Source organism: Glandiceps talaboti, chromosome 14, assembly GCF_964340395.1.
Source record: "Glandiceps talaboti chromosome 14, keGlaTala1.1, whole genome shotgun sequence".
Classification (NCBI taxonomy): domain Eukaryota; kingdom Metazoa; phylum Hemichordata; class Enteropneusta; family Spengelidae; genus Glandiceps; species Glandiceps talaboti.
The window spans coordinates 17,855,373-17,875,058 of NC_135562.1; the positions used below are offsets into that span (position 1 = coordinate 17,855,373).

At 36.2% G+C, this 19,686-nt stretch overlaps 1 protein-coding gene and 1 long non-coding RNA gene across 2 annotated transcripts; one reads left to right on the forward strand and one right to left on the reverse strand.

The window, feature by feature from the left end:
* Nucleotides 1-1,030: 1,030 nt before the first annotated feature.
* On the reverse strand, nt 1,031-19,282 carry LOC144445189 (uncharacterized). Its single transcript, XM_078134732.1, has 11 exons — nt 19,186-19,282; nt 17,263-17,470; nt 16,611-16,717; nt 12,202-12,410; nt 11,214-11,397; nt 10,534-10,717; nt 9,943-10,046; nt 9,447-9,588; nt 2,629-2,711; nt 1,870-2,032; nt 1,031-1,544 (listed from the first exon to the last, which is right to left on the reverse strand). The coding sequence occupies exons 1-11, from the start codon at nt 19,186-19,188 to the stop codon at nt 1,414-1,416; spliced, it is 1,518 nt and encodes a 505-aa protein (XP_077990858.1). The 5' UTR covers nt 19,189-19,282; the 3' UTR covers nt 1,031-1,413.
* Nucleotides 4,161-6,388, forward strand: LOC144445742 (uncharacterized). The gene is made up of 3 exons (XR_013481927.1): nt 4,161-4,388; nt 5,108-5,192; nt 5,609-6,388. It is a non-coding gene; the product is annotated as an uncharacterized LOC144445742 (long non-coding RNA).
* Nucleotides 19,283-19,686: the final 404 nt, after the last annotated feature.

Genomic DNA, 19,686 nt, shown 5'->3' on the forward strand with positions numbered 1-19,686 from the left:
CAATTAGGGAGGCACAGTGTTTTTCACATATCACGTTTTTTTGTGACGAATTACACAAAGAAAGATAGTGTGTACACTACTTTATCGCCCTGCAAACATAGATAACAAGTTTTGTGTTTGAGTCTTCCTTATTTCATCTATTGATGTGGTGCCTGTGAGATAAAATACATAATTTCAAATGTTGCGAGTTATCGGAGTCTGTATTTAGTTTTTATGTACACTGTGATGGGTGGGTGCAACCAGTTGTATACTAAAAACTTGAGTTGGGTCACTTGAATTTCATCACTGTTTACTGTATAGAACTAGTTGTGCCTAGTTATCACAACCTATTACTTAATTCACTAATTGGACAATGTTTACTTATCTCAGTTTCTGTGACGTTTCTTGGTTGAATGTGGCTCATCAAGCATACTTGATCTTTGAAACACAATGCAATTATAATTTCGGCTGTATGTCATATCCTAACCTCCATAATACAATAATGTCCATACACATATTGGGATGAAATATATAAGTGGTGGTGGTGGTGTGTGTGTGTGTGTGTATGTGTGTATGTATGTATGTATGTATGTATGTATGTACATTGTATGTATGTATGTATGTATGTATGTATGTGTGTATGTGTGTGTGTGTGTATGTGTGTATGTATGTATGTATGTATGTATGTATGTATGTATGTATGTGTTTTTGTTTGTTTGTTTGTTTGTTTGTTTGTTTGTTTGTTTGTTTGTTTGTTCGTTCGTTCGTTCGTTCGTTTTTTTTTGTTTTTTTGCATGGATGAGTGAAGCAATATCATATTTCGCATAATGTCAACGTTATAGTGCATGTTTTTTTAAGTTACAAATGCTTAGCTATTTTTAAAGACAACACCAAGGACAAATACCTAGGCAGGTAATGTAGGTCCATATGGTGTTTCGTTCAATACTTGATAACAACACCTTACGTCGTATAGTATTCGTGAATAAAGTATTCAGTTTGAAGACTTTTTTAAAATACTTGAAAAGGACAGTAAAAGAATATAAGACCTAAAACAACTTGTGTGATTTCGATTACGCTCAATTTTAGAATACGTCGGGTAGGTAGATTTATTTTTTCAAGTGTGAGAGTCTAAAATCACGTGGGGACGCGACAACATCATCATGTTTATGTGAACGCTGTAGGTGGAGCACATTAATTCTGTGGGAGAGTAACGAGATTGAGTAGACGTAATGCATGAAGATAACGTGGTGTAAAATCGTAATACGGTCGTCAGAAACTAGACTAGGTAAAAACAAGGTTAGGGTCGGCAATAAAAGACTAGGTGGGGTCGGGTAACCAGAACCAAACATTTTTATTTTGACCTAAACAGTCATGGCTATGGATACATTGGAGGCTTCTTCTTCTCTACACATTCCAGTAAATTTTATGTTGTCTTCATTTCTGGTTTATTCTTTCCATTTCTTTAGCTTTTAACACCCTTCTCAAAATTTTTCCAGTAGGGGATTTGGGGATTTTGTCTGTGAACTCAACACCACCCCTGAGTTTTTTGTATGGAGCAACTCTTTCTGAAAGAAGAAACGAAACATGCAAGGTAAATAAGAACTGTAGGTGGCGCAATTGTGGTTTTAACGAAAGCCGTGTTTAATTGCGCACTTAATTGCGCATCTTTGAATAAAGCACATGACAGACTACACATTCATGACTCGCATCTTTTTGTTCAAATGTCCTCATATTTCTGTAAGATTTACGTACAAAATACCGGAATGGAAAAAAAGCATAATATGATCAATTAGTTGATTTTTTTTGAACTCGGATTCACTACTTAGTATGATGCCTTTGAGCCAACCTACACTAACGTAGCTTTTAAGTTGAACCGAAAGGGTCTCTGACCTTCAACAAACTTGATGGCATCGTCTGGTGTCAGTTTGTCTGATTTGGGGACAACAAATGCCTTGGGTACTTCTCCTGACTTTTTATCTGGCACACCAATGACAGCAGCATCTTGAATATCTGGGTTGGTTAGTAATACAGCTTCCAATTGTGCTGGGGCAACCTGTCAACATAAATGAAACACTGTCATGTAGGATGAAAGGTAACATATATACGAGATAGGGATATATATATTTCCCTCATGGAAGTTTGTCTCCAGTCCTTCCGAAATGGTAAAATGAATTTGAGAGGTCCATGTTTCGTTTTCAAGAGAAATAAACAGAATTTTCTCTGGAACCCCATATATTATAATTTACGGATAGTTTGGAATCAAAATGGGTTAAGCTTACGATCACGGTGACCTAAAATGTGCATGGCGATCCTTGACTATTTTCAAATTTTATCCCAGATTTCCGAATGTCTTGAAGTTGTCTTAAAGAAAACAGCAAAAGTTAACGACTTTTATTTCCAAGGGGTTTACAACATGATCAATACGCCTATAGTTTATTTAGAAGTGATTCAGAATTTTGATGCGAGTCTAAGCAATGTGTGAGTATGTGTGACTCAATAATGGAATTTTCCATTAGTATTTCAGAAGTTGAGGAGTCACTCATGACGTCAGAGAACAGGACAGATAAACGGTTGTAGCTATAGATATAATTGATATCAGATTGAGAAATAAACAAGAATTTGGATGTATAATATTTCAGAAATGCCAACCTGCACACCCATGTACTTGATTACTTCCTTAAGTCGGTCAACGACAAAGAAATGTCCTGTTGCATCATAATGACCAATATCTCCTGCAATAAAAAGTCACAATCATGTTTAAGAAGTATTCTGGCAGTTACGTTACTGAATAATTAAGGTCCTACTTGCATTGCTGCCCGTTTCATGTTAGTGTTCACCGGCTTTTTTTATACAACCCCACAGAAACCAGTAAGAAATTTTACATTTAAGATAGCGAGAAATGAATAAAGTTTCTTTGTGACAGTATGTCTAAATGAAATGAACTAAAGCAACCACCACATCAAGCAGGTATCAAATGGATACATCATAATACTGTCGCCTGCATGTCTATGTCTAGTTGCTGTTCGTTTAAATGGTTTATATCATTTAGACAAAACGTAGCAAGAAATAGTGACCTTGCTAACGTGAAGTGTAGAATGTGCATTTGTATAAAAAAGAGCAGTGTATACTAACGCTAAACTGCCATGTGTGTAGTATCTATAAAATAGCTGAAGCTGTAATATCCCATATTTTCCACTGTAATTCAAGTAACATTTCTTCACCTATTTTATCAAAGACAAGATTTCTTATCAAGCTCAGGCCTTTGGCGTTAACTTCAAACCTCAAGGTCGCTATGAATAGACATTTATACATAGAGACACTTTTCAAGTCCATACACACAAAGGTAAGGTTCAATTCGTAAATAGACTTCTGATCTTCACCTCTACGTTCAAGGTCTAATACTGAATACCTTCAATTTTGTTTGGATTCTTGAATACTGAATGTTAATACCTATCAATAAATTTCACATTTCTCTTATTTTGCCCTTTATATGACATATTTAGACATGCACTCATTCCCGATAAATATTGTAACTTTCCAACTAGAGAGAAATGTCTTTTCTTACTGTCTTGTAAGAATGATACTGTTCAATTTAAACTAGCACTATTTATACATAAGTCTTTTAAATGCCGTCTAGAATTCGTAGCCACTCTGTAACTCTTTCACTCTCTGTATCTTGTTTTGTATATTTTGTTGTGCGATGGGCTAATGCCTTAGCATATTTGCAATAAACTTATTTATACGAATACATTTCACATTTCTTCGTATATCAAACAATACATATTGTCATTCGATTGTCTAAACACCGGAAGAATGTTTGTGTCTGGTTTTCACTACTAATATCACTGTTAAAGGGGAATGTCACTCTAGGAAAAAGAGACATTTTGACAAACTATGGGATCTAGCATGTCATTTCATGATTTGATATCACCTACAATTATCTGTGATTTCAGAGAAACACCAAGTTGGTCTTGTGCCTTAATAGAATGTCTTTGCTGCGGAGCAATGCAACATGGGAGTCAGCAGAAATAATAGATTCATGGATGAGCAATGAATATTCATGACTCCTAAGTGCATATCTCTCAGGATTATCCATTGTTCAATTTGTGTTAGTTTGATATAGCCTGACAGATCCAGGCGTTCCTTCCTCTCATCAGTTCCCGTCATGTCATCGGGATGGACAGTTCACTGCCACACGCTCGACCATTCAGTGAACTGGAATCTTTCAGCGTCACGAAATATCATGAATATTCATGAGCACGGCTCACCGCCATTCTTCCCCAAGTCTTCGGAACTTGTCGGCAGAAGTTTCGCCCTTTGTTTAAAAGATTCGGTAGTTTTCGGATGTAAACATGCCACACGTGCCACTATATACGACGTACGAAGAAAGATGGCAACTGCTGAAAGCGGTAAGTACGAGCTCGTACGAGTTATCATCCCTTTTTGACCTATTGATCTGTCTGGCAGCGAGGTCAGATTTTGCTCAATAGTCCGTGCTAAGTTCATGGGTACATATGTAAGACTAAATGTCTTTTTAGAGGTTTTCCTTTGCATATATCGCTGTAGTCAGTCTGAAAGAGGATTTTCCAAGCTTTACAACGAGGGGTCATAATTTTTTGTCGGATAATGGGGCGCGATGGGGCGCGTTTTTTCGGGAGCAGTGTAAATTCTCGGTGATCAGAGCGAGAGTGTCCACGTATTCAACACTGTGTACTATGTGTGACACGTTGTTTGTCACTGTCAGCCTAGCGCCTGTTGACTTTCTTGGAGTAGATTTGTTTTGGTGAGGGAATAGCTATCTGAGTTCTAAAACGAATTTCTTGAAAACGTAATCACGGTAACGTAAGCCTTATTTACATGCGTGATAGTGGATGAAAGCTTCGTTGTGTTGTGTGGTCATTGTCGATCGATCGTCGGATATATATGCGTGAGTAAATGGATTAGATGCGTAGACGTAGACGTACATCGTATGCAAAGCATGTGTATACAATCGTAAATGTAATCATATGTTGACACTTGGTAGGTAATGACAATGTAACTGTTACAGTTAAATTATTTGTGTCAATTTTTGCCAGCTGCTTTCAATATTGGTCTATAGAGTACTAATGAATTTTTTTTCGTCCGACAGCATCATCGTCAGTCTTACTAGCACCATCCACAGAGCCAAAGCAAATCGAGCCAGGAGATATCAAAATTGAGACTAGTGTAAGAGGGTATGTGAGACATATTTCCGATATCACGTACTGCAATATCTTATTATTACTTTGTGTCACTTGCTTATGATCTGACATAGTAAACATGCACTTGAAACCAGGCCATAAAACAAAATGTAATCCAAGATGTGATAATTTTAATAGTAGTAACAACAGCAACAACAACAACAACAACAACAACAACAACAGATATGGTTGATAGTACTCTGATAACCATCATACCCAGCACATTATGTTACCAGATTTGCCCGAGTTCCAAAGTTAACAGAATTTTACTTTGAGTAATGTCATTTTGTAATGTGTATCATCTTAGTTATTTCTATAAATTTATTCTAGTTAATTTTATCTGCTGTGTATGCATGGTTATATTTTATTATGATCCATACAAATGTTTTTCTTTTGTTTTGTTTTTATAGCTATCAGGCTCTCTGTGACTGTCCCACAAGTGTATAGATGGATTTACATCCGGAAGTCGACAACCCTCATGATCTAACTGCTATTGATGAATCCAGATTAGAAGTAAACAAGAAACTTGTTGAAACAAAATAGGCGAAAAAAGAAAAACACATTGAATTGTACGAGGAAGTCGATGACCTTCTCACTATTGAGATAGTAGAAATAAACCTTCAATCTAAAATTTAAGTTGCTGTGATCACAACAGTCCCATATGGATACATTTACAAAAGGACAGTCTGTTTTTCAACTCACTTCATAAATCTTCTCCAGGAAAGAACATTATCAAACTCCTGTACATATTTGGTGGTTTGTAACACAAAACTCAATCTCTTCTTTTTGTCTACTTCTAGCTTGGACTATTTACTAGGTTGATCTTGACTATGTCCTTGTAACATATACCAGGATTAGTGCAATCTATTTCATGTAACAATGACAGCCAATGTAGGTACCACAAAGTTTAGTTGTGATATTACCATACCAAACATGTTCCTCAATGATTGGCTTATCTGTTCTATTGAAGTAGTATCTGGTTGATGATTCATTCAAACTTGACTTGTTTTTGAGAAGACTCTTATGGCTCATTTATAAGTTAAACACTTCATGGGGGCCATGAACTGTCAAGCTTTGGATAAACGTAAAATGATGTAATGTGAAAGATAACAACAACTCTCTGCAGTTGTATTTTCAATACTTTATTTAACATGGAGAAAATAAATAAAAATGAATATGTAATATATATATGTGGCCAATAAAATATATAAATACATAAAATATATCATCTGCTTCAGTTTACACTTTGTAACATGTATTGAAGTTCACTTGTTTGCAATGGCCCTGAGTCCTGCTATAAATAGTTTTCAGCATGTCAGTCAATATCTTCACATTTGACTTTATGTAGAGGAAGACTTTCATCTTGTACAAATGTGTAATTTTTCATCTGTTGACAAGAGAGAACCAGAAATTTAAATTAGACATTGATTTCAATTTAAATCACTTTTGAGTAATATCACGGGACAATTGTGGAAACTGTTTCCAAACAAAACAAAAATATAGGTGTGCGTGCAAAGTCTTGCATATGAGATAAAATTAAAGTTTTGATGTGATGGAACAAATCAGGTGATTTGTTACTAATTGTCAGTCACGGCCAACAAACAAGAAACCCCTGAACATCAACCAAATAAGTGTGCTGATTAGTATTTCTTCACACTAATACATGTTAAAGAAATATCGTTTCAATGGGTACAAAATACTTATTTTCACCAAATACCATATCACTGTTTTATCAGCATAAATATTGATTCTTAGTTTTTCCAAGTCACAATAGTACCCACATTTGAATTTATATTCTCAACAAAAATATTTCGATCAATTTAGAACAAATTACATTAATTACAATCAATTGAAATCTTACCCTTTAACACGTTTTTTGTTTATACAGCATGTTATTCCTTAGTTCACAACCTTACGTGTTTTAGCCAGTTATAAAAGATAATATACACATTTGCCTGTGCTAGTCGTCGCCTCGCTCCGTAGCACTGAATACACCCGTACTGATAGGAAACTGTGAATGCCTATCTGGCACTTGCTCTGATGTTGCGAAATAATCAGTACATCGGTTATAGTATTGCTCCGGTTCGGAGCAATGCGACGACTTTCGTTTTAGATAAAATGTAGCAAAAAAGGCACGAACGAACGACTATCGACAGTGTACTAGTGACAGTGTAGTCTCGAGTCCCAATCAAGTAGCATTGTGTTGAGAGGTGTTCAGTTTGACAATTTATCCTTTAAAAAGTTATATTGACAGCTCTTTTTTATCCAGCATGTAGTCAAAATTTAAAACTGAGAAAGAAGAGTACCATATTTACCCTGATTTTAAAAGCTCAGCCACGCCGAAAACTCCCGTAAGCCACGAACCATAGACGCCGTAGGGTATTGACCATTGAAGTGCTCGACCATGTAGACAGGAAGTTAGGCGTGGAGTAATGGATATAAGAACAAACGCGCGTAACCTCTGACCAGTTGACTGAAAAGATGACATCATCGATCCTCTCATTCCCGATGACATGACGGGAACTGCTCATATACTGTGCTCTCCTACACCTGCAATGCTACTGTCATAATTAGCGGCGGCATCAAAGGAAAGAAATGCATCACTAAGTGATGTCAAGTACACCTAAATATGTATGATGCATATTTAATGACCACTGTCGTCATGGGGGTACTATGTGGTGATTCATTCCAACAAGATTTTGGTTACAAAAGGAATTAGAACAGAGTTCATCCACAGATGAACCGAGTGGTTACATGCCACACCACACCACAGAATACTATACTATACTATACTATACTATACTATACTACACTACACTACACTACACTACACTACACTACACTACACTACACTATGCTATACTATACTATACTATACTATGATATACTATGCCAAACTACACTACACTACACTAAAGTATACTATACTATACTATACTACACTACACTACACTATACTATACTATACTATACTATACTATATTACACTACACTACACTACACTATACTACACTACACTACACTACACTATACTATACTATACTATACTATACTATACTATACTATGATATACTATGCCAAACTACACTACACTACAGTATACTATACTATACTATACTATACTACACTACACTACACTATACTATACTATACTATACTATACTATACTATACTATACTATACTATACTATACTATACTATACTATACTATGATTTTTTGCATAGTGACGGTGTGTACTTTTTGGCCGTTGGCCACCAGTACTGAATAAATCATTGATAATACTATACATTTACCATTGACTTGTCTATTGTGGGTACTGTCTATTATAATGTATATCACAGTAACTTCTATATACAGCCAGCTATAAACTATAATTATGATCGAAAAAGCTAGTTTGTAATGAGTGATATGTTAATAGCACCTTTGTGCATCATAGCTTTTAAAGGCACAGTTACATAGGGCGAAATATGAAGCAATTTGTCGTATGCGACGAGGCTAGCAACTGTGATGGAGTGCGTACAGTAACTAGTTACTTGGCGAGTTGCAAGGTCTGTTGCCAGGCAAACTGTTGCACATGCATATATAGACATATAAATGTTACAGGTCAATAAAGGTTAAGTCTTCTAGCGGCAGGAACTGGGAGGAAATGTTATAAAAGTGTTAATATTACCAATATTGTAGAGTTATCGATAGTAAAACTATATTCAATTCGAAGTTCATTTATGGCGAGGATGATCTTTCTGACATCGCTACTTGCATTCAAGTTAGAAATGGTATTTGTGGTGTTAAATCGAAACTGTATAAAAAATACTTGCCGAAATAGAATATTTATACTAAAAATATGGCAGCCATAACATTGAACGTCATTTTTGACACTTGGGTATATGTCAAAGGTTACTACTTGCGTCACGACGAAATGCTTACACGGGGCAACTCATGAAGCAACTCAAGAAGCAACTTGCGATGAGTTGCAGCAAAAACCAACATGTTGGTTTCCTTGCAATGCACCTATCGACATCGCAAGGCCCTGTGATAGAGCACGTACACGAGGCAATTCGTCACCTGCAACAAATTGCTTGGCGAGTTGCTCGTCGAGTTGCCTCATGTAACTTGGCCTTAATATGAAGAGTAGCATGTTGGAAATACCTGTGCTGGTGACTCTTTGGTGATTTTAACAATAAATTTTAAAAATGAATACATAGGCCAGTGTACCAAGGATTTATAATAAATATATGCCACTATATCACCTGTGTGTAGCCAGCCATCAACTATTGTCTCATTTGTTGTTTTCTCATTTTTCAGATATCCTTTCATGATCTGAGGTCCTCGGAAACATAGCTCACCATCTTCACCAGCACCCAACATTTCACCTGTCCCAAGGTCAATGACCTAGTAAATGAATGGAAGTAAGTAAAGATAAAATAAAGTCTAAACAGAATAACAAACATAGAAGTCTAAGCACACACACACACACACACACACACACACACACACACACACACACAAACATACATACATACATACATACATACATACATATATACATACATACATGCACACATCTATGTATGTTCATACATACATACATACATACATACATACATACATACATACGTACGTACGTACGTACGTACGTACGTACGTAAGGAAATAGTAAATCTATCCACCCATCCAGCCACTTATTCATTTTCTGTTTCCTTTAAACTGAGGTAAACCTGTAATGCAAAAGTGGAGGCTAGATACCTTTGCTTCTGTATTGGGTAATAATAATCCACATGACCCAGGTGGACATCCGTTGTGAAGTGAACATGCCGTGACTAGACCTGTAGTTTCAGTAAGTCCATAACCTTGTAAGAAGATAAATTGTGTAAAACAAATTACCTTCAAAAAGGGAAGGCTCTGTTATAGGCTTGGGTGTGTGTGGTGTGGTGTGGTGTGTGTGTGTGTGTGTGTGTGTGTGTGTGTGTGTGTGTGTGTCTATCTTGTTTGCTGAGCTCCTTCCTGACTGTGAACACAATGTGAGCACGATACAGAGTGGGCAATATCTACGTACCCAAGCTTGAAATGTCATATCAAGCCACTTTCGTACTTAGAATTTGTTCCATACATTCACGATAACAAAGTGCATGTGTCCAGAATGGTTTGTTGATGCAGGTTTTTTAATTATTATGATATATATCAAGTATGGCGGCTCAGAATTTAGCATCCGGTAATATGCGTACCAACAGCAATCAAAGCTTGCCTTTTGCCCCCCCCCCCTCCCAATCGATATGTAACTTTGCTCCAGCAAGTTAAGTACACCTACAAAGGTTACATTTGTCATAATGCACCAACCTTGTTGTATGATCAGTTCTTTGTTATGTGAAGAAAGTCTTTTCTTAGCACTCTCAATCGTGTCAAAACTAACAGGAGCTGCTCCAACCTCAATAAGTTTCAATGAAGACAAATCATACTTGTCAACGTTCGGGTCCTTCACAAGAAGCTGTACATATGGAGGAGTCTTCATGATAATGGTAACCTGGGCAACAACAATAAACATTTACTGCTGATGATTTTAAAAGTTGATAACAATGAGTCAACTGAAAAGAACTTAAGTTTTGATAAGTCGATCCATTCTCAATTATCTGAAAATAGCTGTAACAACGGAGTAGCATAGCAACAAAGTAACACTTTAGGGACACATTCCTTAGAGACACTATCTTTAGGAACACTTTAGGAACACTTTCCTTAGAAAAACTGTAGGGATATTTTAGTCACACTTTCTTTAGGGAGTCTTTAGAAATATTCAATATTCAGACGTCAATACTAGGCGGTAACAAACATTCGATTTGCAGAAAAGCATTACGTATATACAGTTTTGAAATCGTGGATGAAAATGATAAAACAATTATATCTCATTCACAGTTTCTTTTTATGGCAAGTATAGTTTAAGATAAAACTCGAACGGGTTGGGTATCCATATTTGGTTATTGTGTTGAAATGATAAATCAAACAACTTCGTAAACATACAATACCTTGTGTTCTTCCACATTCCTTAGAACAACTTCTAGTTCTGGCATCAACATGGGTGGGATTATAAGTTTATGTCCCCGAAGTAGTGAACGTGTCATGATCAATGAAAATCCACCAATATGAGCGAAAGGTAGCAAAGCTAAAGTTACGTTATCGTCACTTTCCATTCTCATGCTTTCGGGTTTCCTGTTGGAGAAGGAGGACACATTGAGAAGGTACATTATTGGTATTTTGTGTTTCAATGACCATCATAACTACCTTTGCCCTCGCTTAAACCCAATGTTCGAATCCCATTAACACTAATTTATCAGTGGAACCTCAGAGATTGAATTGTATATCTTTTTGTTTATCCATTACAAATTGTTCTATAGATCAACCTCAGCACTATTCTCACACTCACATTTTATCCTGATCTTACACTACTCTTTGAACGTGCACTAGATGCAATTGGAACCTTTTATCAACAAGTAACTACAGTACTGATACTATCCACTGAAAGTTGGTCAATTACTTATAAATAGATACAGTATCTGTTAATTAATGGTCATTATCATCCGTAGGTGATTCACTGATAAGTTTAAATTTTAAGCAAAAATTTGCTGTTGAATCTGTTGCAATGATAAACCTTTTTTTGGGAACAAACAGCCACAGTCTATTCACTAAAAATTGTTAAAATACCGATAAGTAGACAATGTGTATTGTATCCATAAGTAGTAGTGAAGTAACAGATTGAAATCTATTCAGAGCGCTGATTTTTAGAAAAAACAATAATTTAAAACTCACAGGTGATTCAATGATGTTCATGGTGTATGATATTACAAGTAAATTATTGTACCTCACAAAACAAATGTTCCAAATGCAGCTAACGCAGCTTTAAGGTCGACCACGTTTTCATCGTTCATTTTATATTTTCAAAGAAATGACAGGTCTTTGCTATCTAACTTTCTCCTTCCCTACTGGTGTTGTACATTGACTTTAAAAGATACTTACGTCAATTGCTCTATGCATGATATTATATTATGATGAGTAATCATAACACCTTTAGGAAGTCCAGTAGTACCACTAGAGTATGGTAAGATGACCACGTCTTCCTTAGGATTGATTTTAATATCAGTAGGAAATGTAGAACCATCATCTTTCATAAATGTACTGAATGGTATACATCCATCAACATGCTCATCACCAACCACATATATACCCTATGTTTATCAAGATAAAAATTATGTATGTATGTATGTATATATGTATGTATGTATGTATGTATGTATGTATGTATGTATGTATGTGTGTGTGTGTGTGTGTGTATGTATGTATGTATGTATGTATGTATGTATGTATGTATGTATGTATGTATGTATGCAACCTACCTACATTAAAGATACGAACCATGCTCTTAAAGTATTTAATGGCTTCCAATTCCAACAAGGTAAGCCACGATACCTTTTTTCTATGGACGTTAAGTCCTTATATACTTCCATACCACATAATGAAGGGTTAGTTGCAATCGAACACTATCTTAATTTAAGACCTGTACTTGACCCTCCTACCCACGTACTTCTTAGATTGGCAGAACTTGTTCTCACCTGTAATTATTTTACCTTTAATGACAGGTATTTTGTGCAGAAACGCGGCGTTGCTATGGGAAGTTGTCTTGGACCTAGTTATGCTTGTTTATTTATGTCTTATCAAGAACACCTTATTTTCAGCTCATATCAAGGGATCTTACCTGATCTATATAAACGATTTATTGATGACGGCGTTGGTGCAGCATCACTCAAACTTGAGGACCTTATGCAGTTTATTAACTACATATGTAATTTTAATCCTGCTATTCAGTATACTTATGATATTTCAGAACTAACTATCAATTTCCTTGACATCTCCCTTAGGATTGATGGCGATGATATAGCTACATCTATTTATACTAAACCTACTGATTCACATTCATATTTGCAGTATGGTTCATCACATCCTAATAAGTGTAAAGATTCCATTCCCTATTCACAATTACTTCGTCTACGTCGTATTTGTAGTAGTGATTTGGATTTCAGAAAAAGGTCTGCTGAATTTTGCACGTACTTCCATCAACGTGGTTATCCTATGTCTGTTACCAACGCGGCTTTACATAAAGTATCATCTTTGTCTAGGGAAGCTTGTATCAAATCACATGATCAGAGGAGTAACAACAATCGTCCCATACTAGCTCTTACATACCATCCCTTTTCAACTAGAGTTAAAAACATAATATACAAGCATTTCAATATCTTACGTTCTAATAGGGTTACCAATTCATTGTTCCCTGCAGTACCATTAACAGCTTGGCGTCGTGATACCAGTCTTAGAGATATGGTGGTACGTACAGAACAACGTGAATTGGAAGTTAATGCTGGTTCTTTTCCGTGCGATCGTACTCGATGTGGTACATGTCGTTTCATTATAAATACTAATCATGTTTTTGGCCCTAAGAACAGTGTGCCTGTTACAAGTAGATTTACTTGTATTAGTACTAATGTAGTGTATTGCATTACATGTCAAAAATGTGGTTTTCTATATATAGGTTCAACTGTACGTCGTCTTGGTGATCGTTTCGTGGAACATCTCCGTTTGACCAGACAAAAGAATCGTAACTATCCCGTATCTATGCATTTTATTACAAACGATCATAATGTATCAGATATGTCCATTTCAGGAATTTGTAAGGTTTCTGGTGATGAGAAAGCTTTGAGGTTGAAGGAAGAAGAAATCATTTTCCGTCTTGGAACGCTGGAACCCCTTGGAATTAATAGATTATTCTCGTCTTTCCCAATCTAATTATCATGATTATTGGGTATTATTTTAAATTTCAGGCGTATTCTATTGGGTTCTATTAGGTGCGTGCGAATTTAAGAACTTATCCCACGTATAACCGTTTATTTATATCACGCGCGGTTTTGTTCCATTATATTTAGAAATGTTCGGGTTTTCACCTGGCATTTCTCTGTCTCGCCAATTTTTCCTTTGAAAAAGAATATTTATTCGAAACGTCGGATTTTCTGTGTATGTATGTATGTATGTATGTATGTATGTATGTATGTATGTATGTATGTATGTATGTATGTATGTATGTATGTATGTATGTATGTGTGTGTGTGTTTGTGTGTGCTTGCGTGCGTGCGTGTGTAGGTAGGTAGGTATGTATGTATGTATGTATGTATGTATGTATGTATGTATGTATGTATGTATGTATGTATGTGTGTGTGTATGTATGTGTGTATGTATGTGTGTTTGTTTGTGTGTGTGTGTGTGTGTGTGCGTGCGTGCGTGCGTGCGTGCGTAGGTAGGTAGGTAGCAGGTATGTATGTATGTATGTATGTATGTATGTATGTATGTATGTATGTATGTATGTATGTATGTATGTATGTGTGAATTTATGTAGAAAGTAATGTATAAAGAATGAGTGAGACAGTCCGAATAAATAGATGTAATCCGACGTTTCGAATAAATATTCTTGTTCAAAGAATTCAAGGCAAGACATAATAGGTAAACACTTGATTATATCTGAATTTGATGGACTAGAACGACAACCATGGAAGATTAATGGTTATACATATAAAATGTTCTAAAATTCACACGCACCAAAAAGAACCCAATGGAACATGCCTGAAAAATAAAATAAGCGTAGTTAGACAGGACATGATGTGAAAAATCTATTAACTCCAGGGAATTCCAGCGTTCCAAGATGGAAAACGATTTCCTCTTCCTTCAACCTCAATTGATTTTCATCGCCAGAAATCTTACAAATTCCTGAAATAGACATATCTGATACACTATGATCGTTAGTAATAAAATGCATAGATACAGGATAGTTACGATTCTTTTGTCAGGTAAGACAGAGATGTTCCACGAAACGATCACCAAGACGACGTACAGTTGAACCAATATACAAAACCCCCCACATTTTTGACATGTAATACAATACAATACACTACGTTAGTACAAATACAAGTAAATTTACTCGTAACAGCCACTCTGTTCTTAGGGCCAAAAATATGATAATATTAATAATGAAACGACATGTACCACATCGAGTACGATCGCATGGAAATGAACGAGCATTACCTTCCATACCATGTTGTTCTGTATTGACGACCATATATCTACGATTGGTATCACGATGCCGAGCTCTTATGTATGTATGTATGTATGTATGTATGTATGTATGTATGTAGTGTTGCAGCCAGCCTTTTCAAAGAGTGGGACATAGTGTCCCGAACTTTCATTTTTCTGGGTCATCATACAATTTTTGAGGGACATTATAAAAAAAAGCGCCAATGGCGTTGTAGCACAACTGTACAGTTTTTCAAAATATTTACCCATATGCTGACCCATGCTAGATATTTGCTGAATGATTATGCAGTTGCCTATCCAACCCTGTTGTTATCTGTGCAATATACATGAACATTTCGCTATTGCTATAGGTGTGGTCATGTTGCTGAACATATTTGCATACAATTTTAGTGTGGGTCAACTATGACCCGTCACTTCCAAAACTGTGGGTCAGGTCCAAAAAATGTGTGTCAAATGACCCAAAAACCCCCTCTGGCTGCAACACTGTGTATGTATGTATGTATGTATGTATGTATGTATGTATGTATGTATGTATGTATGTATGTGTGTTTGTATGAATGTACATGTGTGTGCATACGTGTATGTATGTATGTATGTATGTATGTATGTATGTATGTATGTATGTATGTGTATGTATGAATGTGTTTGTATGAATGTGCATGTGTGTGCATACGTGTATGTATGTATGTATGTATGTATGTATGTATGTATGTATGTCTGGCATGTGTTCATAAATATGCATGCGTATGGTTATCCGTTCATTCCTCCATCCATCTGACTGTCTGTCTGTCTGTCTGTCTGTCTGTCTGTCTGTCTGTCTGTCTGTCTGTCTGTCTGTCTGTCTGTCTGTATGTCTGTCTGTCTGACTGCCTAGATGTCAGTCTGTCTGTCTGTCTGTCTTTGTCTGTCTGTTTGTCTGTCTGTCTGTCTGTCTGTCTGTCTGTCTGCCTGCCTGCCTGTCTGTCTGTCTGTCTGTCTGTCTGTCTGTCTGTCTGTCTGTCCTTCTGTCTGTCCATATTTGTGCAGCTATTAGTACTTTAGTATCAAAACTATTTTTACATGTTACTGACATTAAGATAAAACCGCGAATATAGAGGTATAATAATTGTTGTATTGGCAATTTAGTGACAAGTCTTGAGAGCATCGCGATTTACACAAGACACTGCAGCAGGTTAAAGATTGAAATATTGTCTCTTGGCATGTGAAAGAACCTATTTGTTCGTAAATACACAAGTTACGTGAACTAAAATTTAGTTCAGACATGATTCTAATGACATAGTAAACAAACAAACCTTTATGTTCCCCACTTGTTCGGCTGCTTCTTTAGCCTTGTCAACACCAGAGGGCACTGTTATTATCCATTGAGCATCGGTGTGACCAAGTTGGTAAGAGAACTCATCTGACAAAGTAATACAAAAAATAGCGCCACTTTTGTCAGCCTTTTGTTTGGTTATTTATGTTCTGACTGACCTTGCCTTGTTGAGTCAGAATAGCGTCTTCTGATGACGTATAACGTGATTATCATGACGTTTACCGTCCCATATCAGAAGCGATATTTCGCGTTGTATGTCCTCAAGAACGATTGATCTGGGCATAAAGCTGTACCAATTGGCAATGTCATAGTTGCTGGCGTACGTGTTTAGAGCTTAAAAGTCATCCAAAATCATACTTGTTGTGATCAAGATATCCAGCATATCAAAACGTATTCAATATCACAATCTACTACATATATGTTTAAAGCTAAATATTGCTATATTTCCTTTTCGTCAATATTCTCTAGACATCTCAAGTTTCATTCTCTAAACACCGCGAGTGTTTTCACAGACCTGGACACATCTCCGTTTAGCGACATGTCTTTCACAAAGGGAAAGCCATGTCTTTCACAAAGGGAAAGCCATTTATTGTAAAGAACAAAAAAGAATTATCATTGTTTTATATACTTACCAACTGTAAAGGTTGGATTTATAGGACCAAGGACGCCACCAATTGAAGCCACGGAATATGACGTTATGAAAATATCAGGTGAGTTGGGTTGGTATAACGCACAGACATCTCCTTGTTTGAAACCCGATTTGACCAAACCACTGCCACATCTAAGAACGAAATCTTTCAACTGTCTGTAGGTGTAGCTATGATTTGAAACTGCATCGACCTAGGAGAATGAAAACACATTGATAGATACATGGTGTTCATGTTATAGACGACTACTAATTCAAATATTTTGAGGATTCCGCCAAAACTTTGGTTCACAGCAATGCAATGATTTGACCACATAGCACATTATATTTATGCTGGGGTTCAAAAACCTATCCAAGGGGGAGGGTCATATTTAGGAGGGTCACATTTTACACGTGCACTGTGGCAGTCCCTGGATGGGTGGGAACCCATGCTTGTTAGTACCCCTTTCCCCCGGAATATTTCAATGGAAAACGCCCCCTTTGAGGGGATAAGATTCTTGTAAAATGCACTCTGCCCTATTTCAAACAAAGTCTACAATTCTGAGAAAAACGTTAACGTAACAAACATCCCTTCAAACACAGTCTCATACTTAGCTAAACTGCATGTGGTTAACTGTTTTCCACAATCCAATTGCAAAGCTGTTTGAATGTCGTGTGACAGAGGACAAGCTGCACATTGTTTTAAAATGCGTATACATTGCCATACAAGCGCAAAATGTACATATGAGCCATATACGCGATTTCCTGCGCGATTTCCATGCACATATTGAGCTGTTTCACATACATGCTGAAAGCATTCACTGGCTTCTCTCATGAGAATGTCCATCGAGCAGAAAATTGTGTAGAATATTTTATTTTCACTGGAATTACCATTGAATAGGTAATAAACGGTAATAAACATATTTTAGAATTTAACAGGTAATTTATGTTGTACTCTGTCTTACTTAGTTGCATGAATAGTGAAGGAAAAATAGTTTTCACTTGAAATGAAGTTTCAGATAAATCGTGTTTTCCAAACTAATCTGATGTAAATATTCTACACTACAGTCAATTCCAGCAAGAAATGTTGAATACAATTAAAGGGACAGTATTTGTAACTTTGTGATCTTTTTTCCATACTTTTGCTCTTTGTGTCAAATGCAGTTTCTTGTTCTACTCCTTAAAACATGTTGAAATATCCTGTATTTGGCTTGTCAACACAATCTGTATATGTTTAAAGTGCACTGTTATTGTTGATAATTTTAGTCCAGACTAAAATTCACTTGTCAAAAATAACAATGCAGTTTGTACATATACAGGCTGTGTTTACAAGTGTTTGCCAAGCACAGGAGTGTTTCAATGTGCGTTATGGAGTAGAACAAGAAACTAAAAACTGTAGTTGACACACAGAACAAAACATACTGAAGAAATCATTAAAAGTTACATCTACCGTCCGTTTAATCTGTTCATATCATTTCCATCCATCTATCAGTGAATTTGTCATTTTGAGATGGGGAGTGTCAGATTTTAGAACTTTGCATTGGGGAGGGTCACATTTTAGAAAAAGGAGTAGGGGGAAGGTCACATTTTACAACTCAGACATACCCTAAATCCCCACGGCCCCCACCCCCTTGTAATTACTGAAGGCTCTCCAGGGTTACATACACATACGAATGCATGGATCTGAACAGATGCCACTTAATTGATACATTGATTCTGAGAAAAAATACACTAGGCCCTACAACCACATTATAAAATTATTCGCAATTTCCTCGTTCACCGTACGTATGAAGACATGTTAATTCGTGTAAACTGATCAAAAGTTAACACTGTCATTTTATAATGACTTTGAGAAAATAGATAAGACACAAAACACAGCAAAATTATTATCTGTATCATTTTCAATGTAATCCCTAGGATCTGGACTTACCATTGCGATTTTATCTCCATATTTTTCAAACTTCGACAACAGATACTGGGGAAGGGATACATCAGATGGTATTTGCAAATCAGGAAACTTGCTTTTTACAATACCTACGTGGTAGGGAGAGAAGAGTACGTAATGTTTCATAGCCAATTATTGAACATGGTAACTGAAATATATATTGATCGTTTTGCCATGGCAAAGTTATATTGCTGTGCTTACATATTTCGATTTATTCATGTATGCATCTCTCTCAATATAGATTTTTTTTTATATTTCATAAATATTTATTGTTATTGTCAAGACCACGTCTTCAGTACATTTTCACTGAGTCATATACATTTATGTATACCTGTATTGCGATCCGAGACGAACGTAAGATCTCTTCCTTTTTGTTGTTGCTAATAGCTACCAAGTGGCATTAGGTTTTGCACTTTAAATGAATGTATTATCAGCTAAGCGAATAGTGACAACAATGCTGGCAAATAGCTTTGCGTTTTTACTGAT

Bases quoted from the DNA above. Each gene is read 5' to 3' on its own strand.
- LOC144445189 (XM_078134732.1), bottom strand. The intron at 11,398-12,201 runs GTAAGTATCTTT...CTTCTCCAACAG, and splicing joins TCATGCATAGAGCAATTGAC to GAAACCCGAAAGCATGAGAA. The intron at 10,718-11,213 runs GTATTGTATGTT...GTTGTTGCCCAG, and splicing joins GGAATGTGGAAGAACACAAG to GTTACCATTATCATGAAGAC.